Source organism: Salmo salar, chromosome ssa17 (assembly GCF_905237065.1).
Source record: "Salmo salar chromosome ssa17, Ssal_v3.1, whole genome shotgun sequence".
Taxonomy (NCBI): Eukaryota; Metazoa; Chordata; class Actinopteri; order Salmoniformes; family Salmonidae; genus Salmo; species Salmo salar.
The window spans coordinates 32008338-32035070 of NC_059458.1; the positions used below are offsets into that span (position 1 = coordinate 32008338).

Sequence of the window (26733 nt, forward strand, 5' to 3'; positions counted from 1 at the left end):
ACATTGGATGTGAATATGAAGGTGATAAAGGAGTGGATGGAGGGAGCAGAGAAAGAGATGGACCAGATAGAGAACCAGGGACCTAACGATCCTGTCCTCAAGGTACACTACCCACCTGTCCTCAAGGTACACAACACACCTGTCCTCAAGGTACACTACCCACCTGTCCTCAAGGTACACTACCCACCTGTCCTCAAGGTACACAACACACCTGTCCTCAAGGTACACAACACACCTGTCCTCAAGGTACACAAGACACCTGTCCTCAAGGTACACAACACACCTGTCCTCAAGGTACACAACACACCTGTCCTCAAGGTACACAAGACACCTGTCCTCAAGGTACACAACACACCTGTCCTCAAGGTACACAACACACCTGTCCTCAAGGTACACAACACACCTGTCCTCAAGGTACACAACTCACCTGTCCTCAAGGTACACAATACACCTGTCCTCAAGGTACACAACACACCTGTCCTCAAGGTACACAAGACACCTGTCCTCAAGGTACACAACACACCTGTCCTCAAGGTACACAATACACCTGTCCTCAAGGTACACAACACACCTGTCCTCAAGGTACACAATACACCTGTCCTCAAGGTACACAACACACCTGTCCTCAAGGTACACAATACACCTATCCTCAAGGTACACAATACACCTGTCCTCAAGGTACACAACACACCTATCCTCAAGGTACACAATACACCTGTCCTCAAGGTACACTACCCACCTGTCCTCAAGGTACACAATACACCTGTCCTCAAGGTACACAACACACCTATAATGACGGTGTGTCTATGTGTGTATAATGATGGTGTGTTTGTGTGTGTGTATAATGATGGTGTGTCTGTGTGTGTATACTGATGGTGTGTCTGTGTGTGTATACTGATGGTGTGTTTATATTGATGGTGTGTCTATGTGTGTATAATGACGGTGTGTCTGTGTGTGTGTATAAAATGGTGTGTCTGTGTGTATAATGACAGTGTCTCTATGTGTGTTTGTGTGTATAATGACGGTGTGTATAATGGTGTGTTTATGTGTGTGTATGATGGTGTGTTTATATGTGTGTATAATGGTGTGTGTATGATGGTGTGTCTATATGTGTGTATAATGATGGTGTGTCTATGTGTGTATAATGATGGTGTGTCTATGTGTGTATAATGATGGTGTGTCTATGTGTGTATAATGATGGTGTGTCTATGTGTGTATAATGATGGTGTGTCTATGTGTGTATAATGATGGTGTGTCTATGTGTGTATAATGATGGTGTGTCTATGTGTGTATAATGATGGTGTGTCTATGTGTGTATAATGATGGTGTGTCTATGTGTGTATAATGATGGTGTGTTTATGTGTGTATAATGATGGTGTGTTTATATGTGTGTGTAATGATGGTGTGTTTCTCAGGGTCTGCGTGGGGACTTGGAGGTCATGCATGTTAAGGTGGAGGCGGTGCGGGTGCTAGGCCAGGGTCTGATGGGTACTCGTGGGGAACACTGCCAGGCACAGCTGGGTCCCAAACTGGAAAAGCTCAACCAGCGTTTTGACAGCATCGCACAGCGCATCACTGCAGGACAGGTACTGACCTCCTACCCTCTAACAAAGCCATTTCATTGCAAAACCAAGAGAGCCTGATGAATTCAGGGCCTTTTGAAAACATCTCTCTCTACCCTCTACTGTCCTGTGTGTTTATATGACAACAAGAGATCCTCCACAAACAAGATTCTCAAATGGAGAAATAGCTTAGGCCATGATAGACAAAGTGCAAAGGTTACATGATTGTGTGTGTGTGTATGTGTGTGTGTGTGTGTGTGTGTGTGTAGGCGGCGGCATCAGCGGTGGAGGTGGAGCAGTTCCATAGTGAAGCTAAGATCTGGCTGGACCTGCTGGAGGAAGAAGAGAAACAGGGAGAGAACCTCAAGGAGGAAGATTTCACAGGACAGGATGGGGTAACACACAGGCTTCTATTCTGTTCTATTCTGTTCTATTCTATTCTGTTCTATTTTGTTCTATTCTGTTCTATTCTGTTCTATTCTGTTCTATTCTATTCTGTTTTATTCTGTTCTATTCTATTCTGTTCTGTTCTATTCTGTTATATTCTGTTCTGTTCTATTCTGTTCTATTCTGTTCTATTCTATTCTGTTCTATTCTGTTATATTCTATTCTGTTATATTCTATTCTGTTCTATTCTATTCTGTTTTATTCTGTTCTATTCTATTCTGTTATGTTCTATTCTGTTATATTCTGTTCTGTTCTATTCTGTTCTATTCTGTTCTATTCTATTCTATTCTGTTATATTCTATTCTGTTATATTCTATTCTGTTATATTCTGTTCTATTCTGTTCTATTCTGTTCTATTCTATTCTGTTATATTCTATTCTGTTATATTCTATTCTATTCTGTTATATTCTATTCTGTTATATTCTATTCTGTTCTATTCTGTTCTATTCTATTCTGTTATATTCTGTTATATTCTATTCTGTTATGTTCTATTCTGTTATATTCTATTCTGTTATGTTCTATTCTGTTCTGTTCTATTCTGTTATATTCTGTTATATTCTATTCTGTTATATTCTGTTCTGTTCTAGTCTATTCTGTTCTATTCTATTCTGTTCTGTTCTATTCTGGTCTATTCTATTCTGTTCTATTCTATTCTGTTCTATTTTGTTCTATTCTGTTCTATTCTGTTTTATTCTGTTATATTCTGTTCTATTCTGTTATTCTGTTATATTCTGTTCTGTTCTAGTCTGTTCTATTCTGTTCTATTCTGTTCTATTCTGTTCTATTCTATTCTGTTATATTCTGTTCTGTTATATTCTGTTCTGTTCTATTCTGTTCTGTTCTATTCTGTTATATTCTATTCTGTTCTATTCTGTTCTGTTCTATTCTGTTCTGTTCTATTCTGTTATATTCTATTCTGTTCTATTCTATTCTGTTATATTCTATTATGTTATATTCTATTCTGTTATATTCTATTATGTTATATTCTGTTCTATTCTATTCTGTTCTATTCTATTCTGTTATTCTATTCTGTTATTCTATTATGTTCTATTCTATTATGTTCTATTCTATTCTGTTATATTCTATTATGTTCTATTCTATTATGTTCTGTTCTATTCTGTTATATTCTATTATGTTCTATTCTGTTATATTCTATTATGTTCTATTCTATTATGTTCTGTTCTATTCTGTTATATTCTATTATGTTCTATTCTGTTCTATTCTGTTATATTCTATTATGTTCTATTCTGTTCTATTCTGTTATATTCTATTATGTTCTATTCTGTTCTATTCTGTTATATTCTGTTATATTCTATTGTGTTATATTCTATTATGTTCTATTCTGTTCTGTTCTATTCTGTTCTATTCTATTATGTTCTATTCTATTATGTTCTGTTCTATTCTGTTATTCTATTATGTTCTATTCTGTTCTGTTCTATTCTGTTCTATTCTGTTCTATTCCGTTCTATTCTGTTATATTCTATTATGTTCTATTCTGTTCTATTCTGTTCTGTTCTATTATGTTCTATTCTATTATGTTCTGTTCTATTCTGTTATATTCTATTCTGTTCTATTCTATTCTGTTCTATTCTATTCTGTTCTATTCTATTCTGTTCTATTCTATTATGTTATATTCTATTCTGTTATATTCTATTATGTTCTATTCTGTTCTATTCTATTCTGTTATTCTATTATGTTCTATTCTATTATGTTCTATTCTATTCTGTTATATTCTATTATGTTCTGTTCTATTATGTTCTGTTCTATTCTGTTCTATTCTATTCTGTTCTATTCTGTTATGTTCTATTCTGTTATATTCTATTATGTTATATTCTATTATGTTCTGTTCTATTCTGTTATATTCTATTATGTTCTATTCTGTTCTATTCTGTTATATTCTATTGTGTTCTATTCTGTTCTATTCTGTTATATTCTGTTATATTCTATTCTGTTCTATTCTGTTCTGTTCTATTATGTTCTATTCTATTATGTTCTGTTCTATTCTGTTCTATTCTATTCTGTTCTATTCTGTTATATTCTGTTCTGTTCTATTCTGTTCTATTCTATTCTGTTCTATTCTGTTCTATTCTGTTATATTCTATTCTGTTCTATTCTGTTCTATTCTGTTCTGTTCTATTATGTTCTATTCTATTATGTTCTGTTCTATTCTGTTCTATTCTGTTCTGTTCTATTCTGTTATATTCTGTTCTGTTCTATTCTGTTATATTCTATTCTGTTCTATTCTGTTCTATTCTGTTATATTCTGTTATATTCGATTATGTTCTATTCTGTTCTGTTATATTCTGTTATATTCTATTATGTTCTATTCTGTTCTGTTCTATTCTGTTCTATTCTATTCTGTTCTATTCTGTTCTATTCTGTTATATTCTATTCTATTCTGTTCTGTTCTATTCTGTTATATTCTGTTATATTCTATTCTATTTCTGTTCTTTCATTCAAGTAACGTCTACATATCTCTCTTCTCCTCTCTCTCTCTCTCTCTCTCTTTCGCTCTTTCTCTCTCTCTCCCCTCCTCTATCTCTCTCTCCCCATCTCTCTTTCTCTCTCTCACCCTCTCTCTCCCCCATCTCACTCTCTCTCCACCATCTCTCACTCTCCCCATCTCTCTCCCACACACTCTCTCTCTCCCCATCTCTCTCTCTCTCCCACATCTCTCTCTCTCCCCATCTCTCTCTCACACACACACTCTCTCTCTCCCCCATCTCGCTCTCTCGCTTTCTCTCTCACACACTCTCTCACACACATTCTCTTCCACTCTCTCTCTCCCCGATCTCTCTCTCTCCCCCTTCTCTCCCCATCTCTCTCGCTCTGTTTCTTCTCTCTCCCCCTTCTCTCTCCCCCATCTCTCTCTCCCTCTCTCTCTCTCCCCCTGATCTCTCTCCCCCCATCTCTCTCTCTCTCTGGCTCTTGTCTCTGTTGTAGAACTGTGAGGAGGGGGCAGTGAAGGAGCTGCTGCTGAAAGGACAGAAGCTACAGAGGAGAGTTCCAGACCTGGACAAGAAAGAACAGATCAGAATCAAACACAATCAGCTCAACACTAAATACAACACTGTCATGGTGCAGTATACAGTCTTGGAATAATGACAACATTGAGAAAAATATCATTTTGTACCATTCTATCATTAGTTCACCTGGTGGTGTGTGTGTGTGTGTGTAGGACCTGCGTGGTGTGAGGAGGAGGAAGGCCCTGGCGATAGCCCCCCAGTGGTACCAGTACCGTAGGAAGACTGATGACCTTCTCCAGTGGCTGGACGACATTGAGAGGAGCGTGGCTGAACTACCTGATCCAGCACAGGAACAGAGGGTTAAGGTGAAACCCTGTCTCTTCCTGTCTCTTCCTGTCTCTATATCTGTCTCTCCCTTTATATCTCACTCTGATCTAACTGTCTGTCTCTCTCTTCTCCTCTCTTTCTGTGTTTCTCTTCTCCTCTCTTTCTGTCTCTCTCTCTTCTCCTCTCTTTCTGTCTCTCTTCTCTCTTTCTCTCTTTTTTCTCCTCTCTTTATGTCTCTCTTCTCTCTTTCTGTCTCTTTTCTCCTCTCGTTCTGTCTCTCTTCTCTCTTTCTGTCTCCCGTCTCCTCTCTTTCTCTCTCTTCTCCTCTCTTTCTGTCTCTCTCTTCTCCTCTCTTTCTGTCTCCCTTCTCCTCTCTTTCTGTCTCCCTTCTCCTCTCTTTCTGTCTCTCTCTTCTCCTCTCTTTCTGTCTCCCTTCTCCTCTCTTTCTGTCTCTCTCTTCTCCTCTCTTTCTGTCTCTCTCTTCTCCTCTCTTTCTGTCTCTCTCTTCTCCTCTCTTTCTGTCTCCCTTCTCCTCTCTTTCTGTCTCCCTTCTCCTCTCTTTCTGTCTCCCTTCTCCTCTCTTTCTGTCTCCCTTCTCCTCTCTTTCTGTCTCTCTCTTCTCCTCTCTTTCTGTCTCCCTTCTCCTCTCTTTCTGTCTCCCTTCTCCTCTCTTTCTGTCTCCCTTCTCCTCTCTTTCTGTCTCCCTTCTCCTCTCTTTCTGTCTCCCTTCTCCTCACTTTCTGTCTCTCTCTTCTCCTCTCTTTCTGTCTCTCTCTTCTCCTCTCTTTCTGTCTCCCTTCTCCTCACTTTCTGTCTCTCTCTTCTCCTCTCTTTCTTTCTCCCTTCTCTCGTTCTCTCTTTTCTCCTCTCTTTCTGTCTCTCTTCTCCTCTCTTTCTGTCTCTCTTCTCCTCTCTTTCTGTCTCCCTTCTCCTCTCTGTTTAAATATGTATTTCTCTCAGTGTAATCTGACAGTGTGTGTGTGTGTGTCTTTGTTTCAGGTGATCAAAATGACATTCCGCTAAACTGAACTCCTCTTGAGAGTCACCTGTCATTCTCACCTGTACCTGAAACTACCAGCACTAGATATGTCTGTCTGTCTTCCAATGTCTGTCTGTCTGTCTCTTTGTCTTCCAGTCTGTCTTTCTGTCTCTCTGTCTTCCAGTCTGTCTTTCTGTCTCTCTGTCTTCCAGTCTGTCTTTCTGCCTGTCCGCTCATTTCACCGCTTCTTTTCTGCCCTGCCCTCTAAGGGAGGGGTTTTCCACATTTATTAAAGTCTATACCAGAAGAAGCCAGACAGACTTTTATTGTGAATCTTCTCTCTCTTAATTTCCCTGATCTAATAAAACGGGCCTCTTATTGTGAATCTTCTCTCTCTTCATTTCCCTGATCTAACTGGAAAGAGTAGATTGTTTCTCCTCTTTCTGGGGAGAATGATCCTGAATGATCCTGAATGATCACTGCCCTGTGTGGAAGAGTTTGTGTCCTCCTTATGTGTGTGAGTGAGATCTCTCCCCTGTGTGTCTGGTTGCTGATTGGTTTCTCCCATGTAGGCTGGTCTGCTAACTGGGTTTTCTCCAAGGTGTGTGTGTGTGTGTGTGAGTTTTGTGTGTGTGTGTGTGTGTGTGTGTGTGTGTGTGTGTGTGTGTGTGTGTGTGTGTGTGTGTGTGTGTGTGTGTGTGTGTGTGTGTGTGTGTGTGTGTGTGTGTGTGTGTGTGTGTGTGTGTGTGTGTGTGTGTGTGTGTGTGTGTGTGTGTGTGTGACTGGTTTTCCCCCTGGGTGTGACTCTGGCTGGTTTTGTCCCGTCCACTAGGAGATTGGCTCAGAGTTCGATGAGAAGAGTGAGGATCTGAAAGAGGTGCAGGGATTGGCCAAAGAGCTGTCAGACGCAGGGGCGACCTCGCTGGTGCAGCCCCGCCTCCTCCAGCTCAACACACGCTGGCAGGAGGTGGAGGCTAAATTCACCCCCTACCGCCGACAAAGTGTGAGTTTCCCCTCCCCGTGCCAATCTGCCCCGTGCCAACTTGTCCCGTGTCAACCAGGGTTGGGTTCAATTCCATTTAAATCCTGTTGAATTCAGGAAGTACACTGAAATTCCAATTCTCTTCAATGCTTTTCAATGAGGAACATTTGGAATTAGAATTTGGTTTACTTTCTCAATTGACTGGAATTGACAGCATTCCCTGGTGCCAACTTACCCCTGCCCGCTAGCTAGTAGGAACCAGCTACTAACTATAACCTGCTGCCTCTAACCAGTAGGTTAACCGTGGGATTGAGCTGTCAGTGAAGCCACTAATCCATTCATCAAATAGGAAAGACAAATATCAATCGAGTAATATCAATCAGTGAATATAAATATCAAACATGAAATAAAGGGCTCCTGAATGAGTGTGATGCCAGACGTTGATATGATGTAGTTGACCTGTCTATTCTAGTCCAGTCAGAGAGCAGGTATATTCTAGTCCAGTCAGACAGCAGGTATATTCTAGTCCAGTCAGAGAGAAGGTATATTCTAGTCCAGTCAGAGAGCAGGTATATTCTAGTCCAGTCAGATAGCAGGTATATTCTAGTCCAGTCAGATAGCAGGTATATTCTAGTCCAGTCAGACAGCAGGTCTATTCTAGTCCAGTCAGACAGCAGGTATATTCTAGTCCAGTCAGACAGCAGGTATATTCTAGTCCAGTCAGAGAGCAGGTATATTCTAGTCCAGTCAGATAGCACGTATATTCTAGTCCAGTCAGACAGCAGGTCTATTCTAGTCCAGTCAGAGAGCAGGTATATTCTAGTCCAGTCAGACAGCAGGTATATTCTAGTCCAGTCAGACAGCAGGTATATTCTAGTCCAGTCAGACAGCAGGTATATTCTAGTCCAGTCAGATAGCAGGTATATTCTAGTCCAGTCAGATAGCAGGTATATTCTAGTCCAGTCAGACAGCAGGTATATTCTAGTCCAGTCAGACAGCAGGTATATTCTAGTCCAGTCAGACAGCAGGTCTATTCTAGTCCAGTCAGACAGCAGGTATATTCTAGTCCAGTCAGAGAGCAGGTATATTCTAGTCCAGTCAGACAGCAGGTATATTCTAGTCCAGTCAGACAGCAGGTATATTCTAGTCCAGTCAGACAGCAGGTCTATTCTAGTCCAGTCAGACAGCAGGTATATTACTGAGGGATGATGACATGTAGCCTTCAGACAGTGTTACTGAGGGGATGATGACATGTAGCCTTCAGACAGTATTAATGAGGGGATGATGACATGTAGCCTTCAGACAGTATTACTGAGTGGATGATGACATGTAGCCTTCAGACAGTATTACTGAGGGGATGATGACATGTAGCCTTCAGACAGTATTACTGAGGGGATGATGACATGTAGCCTTCAGACAGTATTACTGAGGGGATGATTACATGTAGCCTTCAGACAGTATTACTGAGGGGATGATGACATGTAGCCTTCAGACAGTATTACTGAGGGGATGATGACATGTAGCCTTCAGACAGTATTACTGAGGGGATGATGACATGTAGCCTTCAGACAGTATTACTGAGGGGATGATGACATGTAGCCTTCAGACAGTATTACTGAGGGGATGATTACATGTAGCCTTCAGACAGTATTACTGAGGGGATGATTACATGTAGCCTTCAGACAGTATTACTGAGGGGATGATTACATGTAGCCTTCAGACAGTATTACTGAGGGGATGATTACATGTAGCCTTCAGACAGTATTACTGAGGGGATGTTTACATGTAGCCTTCAGACAGTATTACTGAGGGGATGATGACATGTAGCCTTCAGACAGTATTACTGAGGGGATGATTACATGTAGCCTTCAGACAGTATTACTGAGGGGATGTTTACATGTAGCCTTCAGACAGTATTACTGAGGGGATGATGACATGTAGCCTTCAGACAGTATTACTGAGGGGATGATTACATGTAGCCTTCAGACAGTATTACTGAGGGGATGATGACATGTAGCCTTCAGACAGTATTACTGAGGGGATGATTACATGTAGCCTTCAGACAGTATTACTGAGGGGATGATAACATGTAGCCTTCAGACAGTATTACTGAGGGGATGATTACATGTAGCCTTCAGACAGTATTACTGAGGGGAGGTTTACATGTAGCCTTCAGACAGTATTAGTGAGGGGATGATGACATGTAGCCTTCAGACAGTATTACTGAGGGGATGATTACATGTAGCCTTCAGACAGTATTACTGAGGGGGATGTTTACATGTAGCCTTCAGACAGTATTACTGAGGGGATGATGACATGTAGCCTTCAGACAGTATTACTGAGGGGATGATGACATGTAGCCTTCAGACAGTATTACTGAGGGGATGATGACATGTAGCCTTCAGACAGTATTACTGAGGGGATGATGACATGTAGCCTTCAGACAGTATTACTGAGGGGATGATGACATGTAGCCTTCAGACAGTATTACTGAGGGGATGATGACATGTAGCCTTCAGACAGTATTACTGAGGGGATGTTTACATGTAGCCTTCAGACAGTATTACTGAGGGGATGATGACATGTAGCCTTCAGACAGTATTACTGAGGGGATGATGACATGTAGCCTTCAGACAGTATTACTGAGGGGATGATGACATGTAGCCTTCAGACAGTATTACTGAGGGGATGATGACATGTAGCCTTCAGACAGTATTACTGAGGGGATGATGACATGTAGCCTTCAGACAGTATTACTGAGGGGATGATTACATGTAGCCTTCAGACAGTATTACTGAGGGGATGTTTACATGTAGCCTTCAGACAGTATTACTGAGGGGATGATTACATGTAGCCTTCAGACAGTATTACTGAGGGGATGATTACATGTAGCCTTCAGACAGTATTACTGAGGGGATGATGACATGTAGCCTTCAGACAGTATTACTGAGGGGATGATTACATGTAGCCTTCAGACAGTATTACTGAGGGGATGATGACATGTAGCCTTCAGACAGTATTACTGAGGGGATGATTACATGTAGCCTTCAGACAGTATTACTGAGGGGATGATTACATGTAGCCTTCAGACAGTATTACTGAGGGGATGTCTACATGTAGCCTTCAGACAGTATTACTGAGGGGATGATGACATGTAGCCTTCAGACAGTATTACTGAGGGGATGATTACATGTAGCCTTCAGACAGTATTACTGAGGGGATGTTTACATGTAGCCTTCAGACAGTATTACTGAGGGGATGATGACATGTAGCCTTCAGACAGTATTACTGAGGGGATGATGACATTTAGCCTTCAGACAGTATTACTGAGGGGATGATTACATGTAGCCTTCAGACAGTATTACTGAGGGGATGTTTACATGTAGCCTTCAGACAGTATTACTGAGGGGATGATGACATGTAGCCTTCAGACAGTATTACTGAGGGGATGATTACATGTAGCCTTCAGACAGTATTACTGAGGGGATGTTTACATGTAGCCTTCAGACAGTATTACTGAGGGGATGTTTACATGTAGCCTTCAGACAGTATTACTGAGGGGATGATTACATGTAGCCTTCAGACAGTATTACTGAGGGGATGTTTACATGTAGCCTTCAGACAGTATTACTGAGGGGATGATAACATGTAGCCTTCAGACAGTATTACTGAGGGGATGATTACATGTAGCCTTCAGACAGTATTACTGAGGGGATGATGACATGTAGCCTTCAGACAGTATTACTGAGGGGATGATTACATGTAGCCTTCAGACAGTATTACTGAGGGGATGATGACATGTAGCCTTCAGACAGTATTACTGAGGGGATGATGACATGTAGCCTTCAGACAGTATTACTGAGGGGATGATTACATGTAGCCTTCAGACAGTATTACTGAGGGGATGTTTACATGTAGCCTTCAGACAGTATTACTGAGGGGATGATGACATGTAGCCTTCAGACAGTATTACTGAGGGGATGATTACATGTAGCCTTCAGACAGTATTACTGAGGGGATGTTTACATGTAGCCTTCAGACAGTATTACTGAGGGGATGTTTACATGTAGCCTTCAGACAGTATTACTGAGGGGATGTTTACATGTAGCCTTCAGACAGTATTACTGAGGGGATGTCTACATGTAGCCTTCAGACAGTATTACTGAGGGGATGATTACATGTAGCCTTCAGACAGTATTACTGAGGGGATGTCTACATGTAGCCTTCAGACAGTATTACTGAGGGGATGATGACATGTAGCCTTCAGACAGTATTACTGAGGGGATGATTACATGTAGCCTTCAGACAGTATTACTGAGGGGATGTTTACATGTAGCCTTCAGACAGTATTACTGAGGGGATGATGACATGTAGCCTTCAGACAGTATTACTGAGGGGATGATGACATTTAGCCTTCAGACAGTATTACTGAGGGGATGATTACATGTAGCCTTCAGACAGTATTACTGAGGGGATGTTTACATGTAGCCTTCAGACAGTATTACTGAGGGGATGATGACATGTAGCCTTCAGACAGTATTACTGAGGGGATGATTACATGTAGCCTTCAGACAGTATTACTGAGGGGATGTTTACATGTAGCCTTCAGACAGTATTACTGAGGGGATGTTTACATGTAGCCTTCAGACAGTATTACTGAGGGGATGATTACATTTAGCCTTCAGACAGTATTACTGAGGGGATGTTTACATGTAGCCTTCAGACAGTATTACTGAGGGGATGATAACATGTAGCCTTCAGACAGTATTACTGAGGGGATGATTACATGTAGCCTTCAGACAGTATTACTGAGGGGATGATGACATGTAGCCTTCAGACAGTATTACTGAGGGGATGATTACATGTAGCCTTCAGACAGTATTACTGAGGGGATGATGACATGTAGCCTTCAGACAGTATTACTGAGGGGATGATGACATGTAGCCTTCAGACAGTATTACTGAGGGGATGATTACATGTAGCCTTCAGACAGTATTACTGAGGGGATGTTTACATGTAGCCTTCAGACAGTATTACTGAGGGGATGATGACATGTAGCCTTCAGACAGTATTACTGAGGGGATGATTACATGTAGCCTTCAGACAGTATTACTGAGGGGATGATTACATGTAGCCTTCAGACAGTATTACTGAGGGGATGATTACATGTAGCCTTCAGACAGTATTACTGAGGGGATGATTACATGTAGCCTTCAGACAGTATTACTGAGGGGATGTTTACATGTAGCCTTCAGACAGTATTACTGAGGGGATGATGACATGTAGCCTTCAGACAGTATTACTGAGGGGATGTTTACATGTAGCCTTCAGACAGTATTACTGAATGGGGGTTTTCTAGTTTTCCTCCTCAGTTGCATCATCCAGGTGTTCATCCCTCCATCCTTCCCTCAGTGTGTGAAGAAGCAGCATGTTACACACCTGGCCTCTGATTTGCTGTTCTGTTGTGTTCTGTTTCTGGTTTCCTGCCTCACATCACCACCACATGTCCTGTCAATCACAGTCACCTGACCCCTGTCTGGAGTCACAACCAATCAATGACCCCCATGTATGTATCCAGTCACCCAATAAATAAGCGCCATACTCAACTCTTCACACAGGGCTCCCCACACATGAACAGCTGCCTGTGTGTCAGGGCTGATGAATGAAACATTGGATTGGTGTGAAGGAGTGTGTTTAGTCATGTGTGTTGGATCATAGGGACATTTGACTGCTTTTAAAACATCCGTCACAAGCATCAGTAGACCACAAAACAAGACAAACCCACATGTAGTCTACGTCCGTCTGTGCAAAGTCATATTTGGCAAGGCATTCAGTATCAACAGTGAACACACTGTGGCTGTTTCTGTCCCGGTACGTCAATGGCCCCGACACTTCCTGGACCCCAGGAAGAGCAGCTGCAGCTAATGGGGATCCATAATAAATACACATACAAATGAGCAGGTATTTAACTGTGAAATGCCACTGTATTTACACGGTATAGACCTATGAATGACTACTGTCTCTCTGTCCTCATGACTGAACCTACTCTGCCATAGCCTAGTTCCAGATCTGTTGGTTCTGTGTAGCTGACTGGTTGGAACCAGGCTAACTTTAACATACCCTTAACACACAACGCACGTCTTTGTGCCTGTCAAATCACAACGTGATCCATTTCTGGTCATTAAGAAACAGCCGACATAAGAGGTGAGATGGTTATATCTTGATGTTGTTGTATTTGGGCTAAAGGTGAGTTGAAGTGCTGTTGTGAAGTTCTGGGGAATGCTGTTATGTGCATGATGGGGTTGTTGGATGACTTCCATTGGGATACAATTAAGAGCAATACACACAATATGTACATACAGCAAACGCACAACCACAGGGACACAATCAAGCATTTAACTGTACCTTTTCCACCCCGCTGTGTTCTGTGCATATGACAAATCCACGTGTGAATCAGGCATAAGCCAGTGAGCTAGACTGAGTAAGGAACTGTGTTTATGAAAGGATGGATTAAACACTACTGACTGGCTCATTAAACCCTCTTCTGCTTTGTCTGTCAGACTCTAAATGAACTTTACCCACACCAGTGTCCTCAATCCCCTTCCTTCCTGTTCTTCAGTATTTACTCAGGTTTCTATCACCGACGTTCACATTATATTAGGTTGTCTATCCTCCTCTCTTTCTCTCTAATTCAACCTTTTCTTCAGTATTTACTCACATTTAAAGGTTCAGTACTCTCACTCTGACATCTGCATGTTTATCCATTTCTATTTTTACAACAAGACAGCTGAATCAATATCGGGACAAGGTTGTGAATTTCAATATACAAGTTTTATACAGGTGCCGTGGAAGTGGAAGTTTCCAACGGATGAAAAATCGTTAACAACATTAAGGTGCCGTGTAAGAATGTGATATTCCCAGATAAAGTGTCTCATATGAGTCACGGAAGTAATTAAGAAGAACACTTAAGGACAGGAGAGAGAGTTGAGTTACTACGTCTTATGTTAATGTCCAGGAATGAGTGTAAAAACTGAATGAAATATATATTTATTTTTTTAAAGAGATAGAATGTAAAGAGATAGTGAGGGATTAGAGAGATGATGTACTAGAACACAGCACAGGAATAACAACAAACACTGAACCCTCTGTGAAGGTATCTACAGTATGTAGTGGTAGGTAGCCTACCCCCTCTGTGAAGGTATCTACAGTATGTAGTGGTAGGTAGCCTACCCCCTCTGTGAAGGTATCTACAGTATGTAGTGGTAGGTAGCCTACCCCCTCTGTGAAGGTATCTACAGTATGTAGTGGTAGGTAGCCTACCCCCTCTGTGAAGGTATCTACAGTATGTAGTGGTAGGTAGCCTACCCCCTCTGTGAAGGTATCTACAGTATGTAGTGGTAGGTATTCTACCCCCTCTGTGAAGGTATCTACAGTATGTAGTGGTAGGTAGCCTACCCCCTCTGTGAAGGCATCTACAGTATATAATGGTACGTAGCCTACCCCCTCTGTGAAGGTATCTACAGTATGTAGTGGTGGGTAGCCTACCCCCTCTGTGAAGGTATCTACAGTATATAGTGGTAGGTAGCCTACCCCCTCTGTGAAGGTATACGCCGTATGTAGTGGTAGGTAGCCTACCCCCTCTGTGAAGGTATCTAAAGTATATAGTGGTAGGGCCATAACAACTCCTGACCCCAGTAGGGGGTCTGATGAGGATCTATCAGTAATAGATAGCTTTGTGTTTACTGTTGTTTAATATTGTATAGTTTGTGTCGTTAAGAATGAGTTTGGGGTTATTGTTTAGTTATAATTGAGCGTGTGTGTGTGTGTGTGTGTGTGTGTGTGTGTGTGTGTGTGTGTGTGTGTGTGTGTGTGTGTCTGTAGGAGTACCTGGGAGAGCTGCAGACCCTGCTGCGTTCCGTCTCTGAGACAGACTTCCAACTGAACTCTCCTGAGTACTGGCAGGCCGTCTTCTACAACCTACCCCAGCAGGGACAGTGCCTTCAGGTCAGTGTGTGTGTGTTTCATATTGTTGGTTTCAACTGTGTATATGTACGTGTGTGTGTGTGGTTAACATGTATGTGTGTCTGTCTGCCTACGTCCCTGTGTCTCAGGAGGTGAAGGTGAATCTGAAGAACCTCCGCCCCCCTGTAGAGGGCGCTCTAGCCACGAGAGAGGAGGTGGTGGCCATCGCTACTCAAGCAGAGAGCACCAGGGTCCAGGAGACAGCTCTGCTGCTCAACACTAACTGGGACAAAGTCAACAAGCTGTACCTGGACAGACTCAGGTTCGTATTAGAAATAATGGGAATCTATTGGGGTCACACTGGGTTTACTAACTCAGGACAGGAAGGACATGGTCAACAGATGAAGACAAACTAGACCAGGGGGGGCCGACCCTCCTCATGGGGAGACGCCAGGTGTGAGCTGTTTAACTAGGAGACCAGGGGGGCCAACCCTCCTCATGGGGTTGTTAACTAAGTAGACACGCTACAGTAACATCATCACCACTAGACTAACTAACTAACTAGAAGACAAGCTACAGTAACACCATCACCACTAGACTAACTAACTAACTAGACAAGCTACAGTAGCATCATCACCACTAGACTAACTAACTAGACAAGCTACAGTAACATCATCACCACTAAACTAACTAGTAGTCAAGCTACAGTAGCATCATCACCACTAGACTAACTAACTAGACAAGCTACAGTAACATCACCACCACTAGACTAACTAGTAGTCAAGCTACAGTAACATCATCACCACTAGACTAACTAACTAACTAGACAAGCTACAGTAACATCCTCACCACTAGACTAACTAGTAGTCAAGCTACAGTAGCATCCTCACCACTAGACTAACTAGTAGTCAAGCTACAGTAACATCCTCACCACTAGACTAACTAACTAGTAGGCAAGCTACAGTAACATCCTCACCGCTAGACTAACTAGTAGACAAGCTACAGTAACATCATCACCGCTAGACTAACTAGTAGACAAGCTACAGTAACATCATCACCACTAGACTAACTAAGTAGACAAGCTATAGTAACATCATCACCACTGGACTAACTAGTAGTCAAGCTACAGTAACATCATCACCACTAGACTAACTAGTAGTCAAGCTACAGTAACATCATCACCACTAGACTAACTAACTAACTAGACAAGCTACAGTAACATCCTCACCACTAGACTAACTAGTAGTCAAGCTACAGTAGCATCCTCACCACTAGACTAACTAGTAGTCAAGCTACAGTAACATCCTCACCACTAGACTAACTAACTAGTTGTCAAGCTACAGTAACATCCTCGCCACTAGACTAACTAACTAGTAGTCAAGCTACAGTAACATCCTCACCACTAGACTAACTAGTAGTCAAGCTACAGTAACATCCTCACCACTAGACTTACTAACTAATCAAATCAAATCAAATGTATTTATATAGCCCTTCTTACATCAGCTGATATCTCAAAGTGCTGTACAGAAACCCAGCCTAAAACCCCAAACAGCAAGCAATGCAGGTGTAGAAGCACGGTGGCTAGGAAAAACTCCCTAGAAAGGCCAAAACCTAGGAAGAAACCTAGAGAGGAACCAGGCTATGAGGGGTGGCCAGTCCTCTTCTGGCTGTGCCGGGTGGAGATTATAACAGCACATGGCCTAGATGTCCAAATGTTCATAAATGACCAGCATGGTCAAATAATAATAATCATAGTAGTTGTCGAGGGTGCCACAAGTCAGTAACTCAAGAGTAAGTGTCAGTTGGCTTTTTCATAGCCGATCTTTGAGAGTATCTCTACCGCTCCTGCTGTCTCTAGAGAGTTGAAAACAGCAGGTCTGGGACAGGTAGCACGTCCGGTGAATAGGTCAGGGTTCCAGCAGGTCTGGGGCAGGTGGCACGTCCGGTGAACAGGTCAGGGTTCCATAGCTGCAGGCAGAACAGTTGGAACTGGAGCAGCAGCACGGCCAGTTGAACTGGGGACAGCAAGGAGTCATCAAGCCAGGTAGTCCTGAGGCATGGTCCTAGGGCTCAGGTCCTCCGAGAGAGAGAAAGAAAGAAAGAGAGAATTAGAGAGAGCATATTTAAATTCACACAGGACACCAAAAAAGACAAGATAAATACTCCAGATGTGACAGACTGACCCTAGCCCCCCAACACATAAACTACTGCAGCATAAATACTGGAGGCTGAGACAGGAGGGGTCAGGAGACACTGTGGCCCCATCCGATGAAACCCCGGACAGGGCCAAACAGGTAGGATATAACCCCACCTACTTTGCCAAAGCACAGCCTCCACACCACTGGAGGGATATCTCCAACCACCAACATACCATCCCGGTACAAGGCCGTGTATAGCCCACAAAGATCTCCGCCATGGCACAGCCCAAGGGGGGGCACCAACCCAGACAGGAAGACCACGTCAGTGACTCAACCCACTCACGTGGGTAGACTAACTAACTAGTAGTCAAGCTACAGTAACATCCTCACCACTAGACTAACTAACTAGTAGACAAGCTACAGTAACATCCTCACCACTAGACTAACTAGTAGTCAAGCTACAGTTACATCATCACCACTAGACTAACTAGTAGACAAGCTACAGTAACATCCTCACCACTAGACTAACTAACTAGTAGACAAGCTACAGTAACATCCTCACCACTAGACTAACTAGTAGTCAAGCTACAGTAACATCATCACCACTAGACTAACTAACTAGTAGACAAGATACAGTAACATCACCACTAGACTAACTAACTAACTAGACAAGCTACAGTAACATCATCACCACGAGACTAACTAACTAACTAGACAAGCTACAGTAACATCATCACCACTAGACTAACTAACTAGACAAGCTACAGTAACATCCTCACCACTAGACTAACTAGTAGTCAAGCTACAGTAACATCCTCACCACTAACTAACTAGTAGTCAAGCTACAGTAACATCATCACCACTAGACTAACTAGTAGTCAAGCTACAGTATCATCATCACCACTAGACTAACTAACTAGACAAGCTACAGTAACATCCTCACCACTAGACTAACTAGACAAGCTACAGTAACATCCTCACCACTAACTAACTAGTAGTCAAGCTACAGTAGCATCCTCACCACTAGACTAACTTGACAAGCTACAGTAACATCCTCACCACTAACTAACTAGTAGTCAAGCTACAGTAACATCATCACCACTAGACTAACTAACTAGACAAGCTACAGTAACATCCTCACCACTAGACTAACTAGTAGTCAAGCTACAGTAACATCATCACCACTAGACTAACTAACTAGTAGACAAGCTACAGTAACATCATCACCACGAGACTAACTAACTAACTAGACAAGCTACAGTATCATCATCACCACTAGACTAACTAACTAGACAAGCTACAGTAACATCCTCACCACTAGACTAACTAGTAGTCAAGCTACAGTAACATCACCACTAGACTAACTAACTAACTAGACAAGCTACAGTATCATCATCACCACTAGACTAACTAGTAGTCAAGCTACAGTAACATCCTCACCACTAGACTAACTAGACAAGCTACAGTAACATCCTCACCACTAGTGTAACTAGACAAGCTACAGTAACATCCTCACCACTAACTAACTAGTAGTCAAGCTACAGTAACATCCTCACCACTAGAGTAACTAGACAAGCTACAGTAACATCCTCACCACAAGACTAACTAGTAGTCAAGCTACAGTAACATCATCACCACTACACTAACCAGTAGACAAGATACAGTAACAACACCACTAGACTAATTCACTAACTAGACTAGCTACAGTAACATCATCACCACGAGACTAACTAACTAACTAGACAAGCTACAGTAACATCCTCACCACTAGACTAACTAGTAGTCATGCTACAGTAACATCACCACTAGACTAACTAACTAACTAGACAAGCTACAGTATCATCATCACCACTAGACTAACTATCTAGACAAGCTACAGTAACATCCTCACCACTAACTAACTAGTAGTCAAGCTACAGTAACATCCTCACCACTAGAGTAACTAGACAAGTTACAGTAACATCCTCACCACTAGACTAACTAGTAGTCAAGCTACAGTAACATCCTCACCACTAACTAACTAGTAGTCAAGCTACAGTAACATCCTCACCACTAACTAACTAGTAGTCAAGCTACAGTAACATCCTCACCACTAACTAACTAGTAGTCAAGCTACAGTAACATCCTCACCACTAGACTAACTAGTAGTCAAGCTACAGTAACATCCTCACCACTAACTAACTAGTAGTCAAGCTACAGTAACATCCTCACCACTAACTAACTAGTAGTCAAGCTACAGTAACATCCTCACCACTAACTAACTAGTAGTCAAGCTACAGTAACATCCTCACCACTAACTAACTAGTAGTCAAGCTACAGTAACATCCTCACCACTAGACTAACTAGTAGTCAAGCTACAGTAACATCCTCACCACTAACTAAGTAGTAGTCAAGCTACAGTAACATCCTCACCACTAACTAACTAGTAGTCAAGCTACAGTAACATCCTCACCACTAACTAACTAGTAGTCAAGCTACAGTAACATCCTCACCACTAGACTAACTAGTAGTCAAGCTTCAGTAACATCCTCACCACTAACTAACTAGTAGTCAAGCTACAGTAACATCATCACCACTAGACTAACTAGTAGTCAAGCTACAGTAACATCCTCACCACTAACTAACTAGTAGTCAAGCTACAGTAACATCATCACCACTAACTAACTAACTAACTAGACAAGCTACAGTAACATCCTCACCACTAACTAACTAACTAGTAGTCAAGCTACAGTAACATCATCACCACTAGACTAACTAGTAGTCAAGCTACAGTAACATCCTCACCACTAACTAACTAGTAGTCAAGCTACAGTAACATCCTCACCACTAACTAACTAACTAGCAGTCAAGCTACAGTAACATCATCACCACTAGTGTAAATGCACTTGACAGACTGATGACATAAGGATTATCAGGACTGTTTGTTTCTACGGTGTAGTTTCCACTCCATTGTCACCTCAGTTTGTGTCCATTGTCACCTCAGTTTGTCCATTGTCACCTCAGTTTGTGTCCATTGTCACCTCAGTTTGTGTCCATTGTCACCTCAGTTTGTCCATTGTCACCGCAGTTTGTGTCCATTGTCACCTCAGTTTGTGTCCATTGTCACCTCAACTGTCCTGCTGGTTCAGCTCCCACCTCTATTTATCTCCCTCCACACACTCACTGTCTCACTGCTTCTCTCATTGACTGATCTCAGTGGTGTCTCACAGTTGTTTCTGTGTGTGTATGTGCATGTTCGTACACTTTCCTGCGGTCGTGTGTGTGTGTGTGTGTGTGAGCAGGCGCTGGGAGACATCCAATGCTAATTGGCTGAAGTTTGTAGCGGACCAGAAGGTGCTAGGTGATTGGTTGAGTGGTGCGGAGACCAGTCTGAAACAGGCGAAGACAGACCCTGCTGGGACCAGACCACACCTTAAGGTAACTACAGTTCAACAGTAACACAAGCACATCCAACATCCAACAACTCAGCAGATAGATGAAGTGAGTTTGACGTCTGTCATCTAAACCATATGAGGACTTGATCACATGGTCCGGTGAAACTCAGGGCCCTATGGATATGAGGACTTGATCACATGGTCCGGTGAAACTCAGGGCCCTATGGATATGAAGACTTGATCACATGGTCCGGTGAAACTCAGGGCCCTATGGATATGAAGACTTGATCACATGGTCCGGTGAAACTCAGGGCCCTATGGATATGAAGACTTGATCACATGGTCCGGTGAAACTCAGGGCCCTACTTGTTTTAGGAATTATACTATTATGTTCCGTTAGGTAGACAAGCCCACTGTCTCTGCTTGTGTCCAGGTGCCGGAGTGTGTGTGTTCTGTCTGTCTCCATGGTAGCACAGTGGTCCTAGCAGCCTGAATACCCCTCATGCCAGAGCGTGTTGATGAAGGCCATAGCAGAGAATGGGATTATGGGATTACGATGCTGTGCTCTTTAAAGCCCTGCGTCTCCACCAATCAGAACAGCCATAGGTTCAGAGGTCCTTGTGGTCCACCAATCAGAGCGTTTGTAGGTCCAGAGGTCCCACAGTGACCTCATCTTCCACGACTGTGTGTCAGACAGTTTTGGATACATGTAGTGGTGTGTGTGTGTGTGTGTGTGTGTGTGTGTGTGTGTGTGTGTGTGTGTGTGTGTGTGATCAGATGTCAACTTGCCCAGTCCACTTTATGAGCACTGTGACACACAGTCCATCTGTTTAGAGGAGGGCAGAGGGGACAGCAGTGTGTTTAGTGCCAGTCAGATGCCAGTGTTGGGACGGGTATGGCCTCACTGGCCTTGATGGGCAGGGCAGATCTAAGAGCTGTTCTGTGTGTGAAGCAGCTTGGCTTTGAAGAGACCAGCTGTCTCTAAGACCTACGCTCACTGGGACACAGAGAGGTAGACGCGCACACACACAGGCAAGGATGCACGCACACACATACACACGCGTGCAAACACACACACACCTCTTTGAAATTGTGATGGGCGACGTTTTATGCCTCTCTCTTTCTCTCTCTCTCTCTCTGTCTATCTTTCTCTCTCTCTTTCTCTCTCTCTCCTGCTCTCTCCATCTCTCTTTCTCCATGTCTCTATCTCTCTCTGAGACAGACTGCTAACTAAGTGTCATCCCATCTCTACAGACCATGCTATCTATGAGCCATAGAAAGCTAATGTTCAGTACTGTGTGTTTCCATACCGTCTGTCTGTGTGCGTACCCTCTGCCTGGCGTGGAAAAGGACAAGGCCACAGACGCAGAACGGGATGAGTCACCGTGGCTCTTCATTGGTTGTTGGTTGATCCATTGACCTCCACTATGCTGTTCAATTCAAGCCTATTGACATGAATGTAATACTACTTGCAGGGACTTGGGAGTATGGTCATTAAAGAATTCATCATTGAGATGAAACAGGTTCCTGTTGACAACAGGATGATAACATGATAACATGCTGTGTCGGCTAAACAGTTTAATAAAACATGACCTGTTGATAACAGGATGATAACATGATAACATGCTGTGTCGGCTAAACAGTTTAATAAAACATGACCTGTTGATAACAGGATGATAACATGATAACATGCTGTGTCGGCTAAACAGTTTAATAAAACATGACCTGTTGATAACAGGATGATAACATGATAACATGCTGTGTCGGCTAAACAGTTTAATAAAACATGACCTGTTGATAACATGATGATAACATGATAACATGCTGTGTCGGCTAAACAGGTAGAAAACCTGCTCAACCATGAAACAATGAACGGGTGCTTGTAGCTGATGGAATGAATATGTTGTATGACCTTTGCCCTGTGACCCTGTGGCGTGTCAGGAGCTGCAGGAGAGCGTGGGGGCCCAGGGGGGTGTGGTGGCAGGGCTGAACGCTGCAGGGAAGGAGATCATTGGTCAGAGTACCCAGGAGGACGGAGCTCAGATCAGGCTACAGCTCAACACCCTCAACACACGCTGGGTGAACGTTACCCAGGAGATCGCAGACAGGAAGAGGAGGTGTGTGTGTGTTGTTGTGTCTGCAGTACCAGTGTGTATGTCTGCAGTACCAGTGTGTATGTCTGCAGTACCAGTGTGTATGTCTGCAGTACCAGTGTGTATGTCTGCAGTACCAGTGTGTATGTCTGCAGTACCAGTGTGTATGTCTGCAGTACCAGTGTGTATGTCTGCAGTACCAGTGTGTATGTCTGCAGTACCAGTGTGCATGTCTGCAGTACCAGTGTGCATGTCTGCAGTACCAGTGTGTATGTCTGCAGTACCAGTGTGCATGTCTGCAGTACCAGTGTGTATGTCTGCAGTACCAGTGTGTATGTCTGCAGTACCAGTGTGCATGTCTGCAGTACCAGTGTGTATGTCTGCAGTACCAGTGTGCATGTCTGCAGTACCAGTGTGTATGTCTGCAGTACCAGTGTGTATGTCTGCAGTACCAGTGTGTATGTCTGCAGTACCAGTGTGCATGTCTGCAGTACCAGTGTGTATGTCTGCAGTACCAGTGTGTATGTCTGCAGTACCAGTGTGCATGTCTGCAGTACCAGTGTGTATGTCTGCAGTACCAGTGTGTATGTCTGCAGTACCAGTGTGCATGTCTGCAGTACCAGTGTGTATGTCTGCAGTACCAGTGTGTATGTCTGCAGTACCAGTGTGCATGTCTGCAGTACCAGTGTGTATGTCTGCAGTACCAGTGTGTATGTCTGCAGTACCAGTGTGCATGTCTGCAGTACCAGTGTGTATGTCTGCAGTACCAGTGTGCATGTCTGCAGTACCAGTGTGTATGTCTGCAGTACCAGTGTGTATGTCTGCAGTACCAGTGTGTATGTCTGCAGTACCAGTGTGTATGTCTGCACGTCACATCCTGTCCATCTTTACCGTCCGTCTGTACGTCTATATGTCCGTCAACTGCACGATTTTGCTCCAACTAAATGTGTGTCTTAACTATTCCCTGACTGAGTTCTGTGTGTGTGTGTGTGTGTGTGTGTGTGTGTGTGTGTGTGTGTGTGTGTGTGTGTGTGTGTGTGTGTGTGTGTGTGTGTGTGTGTGTGTGTGTGTGTGTGTCAGGTCTGCAGAGGCACGTACTGCAGCGATGGGGCTGCAGGAGGACATGGGGGAGTTCCTGTCCTGGCTGGATGAGGCTGAGGAGGTAGTGGCCATCCCCCTGACGCCTGGAGACCACCACCAGATGAACGCCACACTGGAGAAAGTCACGGTACGGTCAACAACAACAACTTGTCTCGCTAGTCTGTCCCCTAGTCTGGATTACTGACCAGGGAACATCTCTCGCTAGTCTGTCCCCTAGTCTGGATTACTGACCAGGGAACATCTCTCGCTAGTCTGTCCCCTAGTCTGGATTACTGACCAGGGAACATCTCTCGCTAGTCTGTCCCCTAGTCTGGATTACTGACCAGGGAACATCTCTCGCTAGTCTGTCCCCTAGTCTGGATTACTGACCAGGGAACATCTCTCACTAGTCTGTCTCCTAGTCTAGATTACTGACCAGGGAACATCTCTCACTAGTCTGTCTCCTAGTCTGGATTACTGACCAGGGAACATCTCTCACTAGTCTGTCTCCTAGTCTAGATTACTGGCCAGAGAACATCTCTCACTAGTCTGTCTCCTAGTCTGGATTACTGACCAGGGAACATCTCTCACTAGTCTGTCTCCTAGTCTGGATTACTGACCAGGGAACATCTCTCACTAGTCTGTCGCCTAGTCTAGATTACTGACCAGGGAACATCTCTCACTAGTCTGTCTCCTAGTCTAGATTACTGACCAGGGAACATCTCTCACTAGTCTGTCTCCTAGTCTAGATTACTGGCCAGAGGACATCTCTCACTAGTCTGTCTCCTAGTCTGGATTACTGACCAGGGAACATCTCTCACTAGTCTGTCTCCTAGTCTAGATTACTGGCCAGGGAACATCTCTCACTAGTCTGTCTCCTAGTCTGGATTACTGACCAGGGAACATCTCTCACTAGTCTGTCTCCTAGTCTAGATTACTGGCCAGGGAACATCTCTCACTAGTCTGTCTCCTAGTCTGGATTACTGACCAGGGAACATCTCTCACTAGTCTGTCTCCTAGTCTGGATTACTGACCAGGGAACATCTCTCACTAGTCTGTCTCCTAGTCTAGATTACTGACCAGGGAACATCTCTCACTAGTCTGTCTCCTAGTCTAGATTACTGACCAGAGGACATCTCTCACTAGTCTGTCTCCTAGTCTAGATTACTGACCAGGGAACATCTCTCACTAGTCTGTCTCCTAGTCTGGATTACTGACCAGGGAACATCTCTCACTAGTCTGTCTCCTAGTCTAGATTACTGACCAGGGAACATCTCTCACTAGTCTGTCTCCTAGTCTGGATTACTGGCCAGGGAATATCTCTCACTAGTCTGTCTCCTAGTCTGGATTACTGACCAGGGAACATCTCTCACTAGTCTGTCTCCTAGTCTAGATTACTGGCCAGAGGACATCTCTCACTAGTCTGTCTCCTAGTCTAGATTACTGACCAGGGAACATCTCTCACTAGTCTGTCTCCTAGTCTGGATTACTGTGGACACAGGTTGTAAAGCCTTCCCTGTAGCTCAGTTGGTAGAGCATGGTGTTTGCAACACCAGGGTTGTGGGTTTGATTCCCACGGGGGGCCAGCACAGGAAAAAAAAAAAAATGTATGAAATTGTATGAAATGTATGCATTCACTACTGTAAGTCGCTCTGGATAAGAGCGTCTGCTAAATGATGTAAATGTAATGTAAATGTAATGTAAATGTAATGTAAATGTAAAGGCCCCCAAAGCTACATACACCTATGTCCCACTGGCCACATCATTGATCAGTTTTTATTTCATTTATGATCTGTATTTGGAGATTGTCTATGTTCAAACACGTGTGAGTGTGTGTGTGTGTGTGTGTGTGTGTGTGTGTGCGTGCGTGCGTGCGTGCGTGTGCGTGCGTGCAGGCTCGTGTGTTGGAACTACCAGCCAGACAGAACAATGTGGATAGCATCAACACGAGGACTGGCACCATACCCCTCCCTGCTGACAAACAGAAAGAAATCAAGATGATCAACACACGCTGGGTACAGGTTAGTATCCCTTTCTATAGAGGAGGTTCTGTCCTATTTGAAGACGGATCAGATCAGTTGGATGTTGAACATGAATATTGACTACTGGATATCTGTATTTCAACTTGTGTGTGTGAGTGCTCTATTTTTTAGCTTCATGTTGGGTTCATGTGTTATGTTTTTTACTGTATGATCAAGTGTACTGTATATTCCTTCCTACCATTGGAAATGCTCTTGAAATTCAACTAAAATGGCCCCCAACTCGGGGCCTCTCCCTCCTCCCTGTAGGAGACCTTTATACTGTGTGTGTTAGTGGACTGTATCCTGGTTCATATTAAATTCATTTTTTCCTTCAGTATAATATTCCTGGTTGTGCCTTCCTCCTCCCTACCATTGAAAACACTCGGGTCCTTCCTCTCCCTCCTCCCTATAGGTGTCTAAAGACCTGCCTGAGAAGCAGAAGCAGATTGAGAGCTTGCTGAAGGAGCTGTCTCACTTCCAGGACCAGCTGACTTACCTCTCCTCCTGGACCTCAACTACCAGGACCACCCTAGAGGAAAACCCTGACAATGTGGAACCCAAGGTAGACTATTAATCCATCCAGTCATCCATCCATCTATCAGTCAATTTGTCCCTCCCCTCCCTCCCTCCCTCCCTCCCTCCCTCCCTCCCTCCCTCCCTCCCTCCCTCCCTCCCTCCCTCCCTCCCTCCCTCCCTCCCTCCATCCATCCATCTATCCATCCATGCCTACAGGCCAATCTCAATGAATCTTTCCTCCTCTCTCCACGCCTCCTTCTCAAAACACATGGGAGAAAAAGGTCAG

At 43.5% G+C, this 26733-nt stretch overlaps 1 protein-coding gene across 12 annotated transcripts in view; it reads left to right on the forward strand.

The window, feature by feature from the left end:
• Positions 1-26733, forward strand: part of LOC106592409 (dystrophin) — a 395558-nt gene that overhangs the window by 290551 nt on the left and 78274 nt on the right. For all 12 annotated transcript variants that reach the window (XM_045699454.1, XM_045699451.1, XM_045699449.1 and 9 more), the window contains 13 exons: positions 1-102; positions 1416-1586; positions 1832-1957; positions 4953-5087; positions 5188-5340; positions 7114-7284; positions 15145-15267; positions 15375-15547; positions 20645-20780; positions 22679-22854; positions 23911-24058; positions 25806-25931; positions 26344-26493. The exon at positions 1-102 is cut by the window's left edge and continues 21 nt beyond it. In XM_045699454.1, the coding sequence (XP_045555410.1) occupies positions 1-102; positions 1416-1586; positions 1832-1957; positions 4953-5087; positions 5188-5340; positions 7114-7284; positions 15145-15267; positions 15375-15547; positions 20645-20780; positions 22679-22854; positions 23911-24058; positions 25806-25931; positions 26344-26493 (1890 nt within the window). The remainder of the gene's footprint in view (positions 103-1415; positions 1587-1831; positions 1958-4952; positions 5088-5187; positions 5341-7113; positions 7285-15144; positions 15268-15374; positions 15548-20644; positions 20781-22678; positions 22855-23910; positions 24059-25805; positions 25932-26343; positions 26494-26733) is intronic.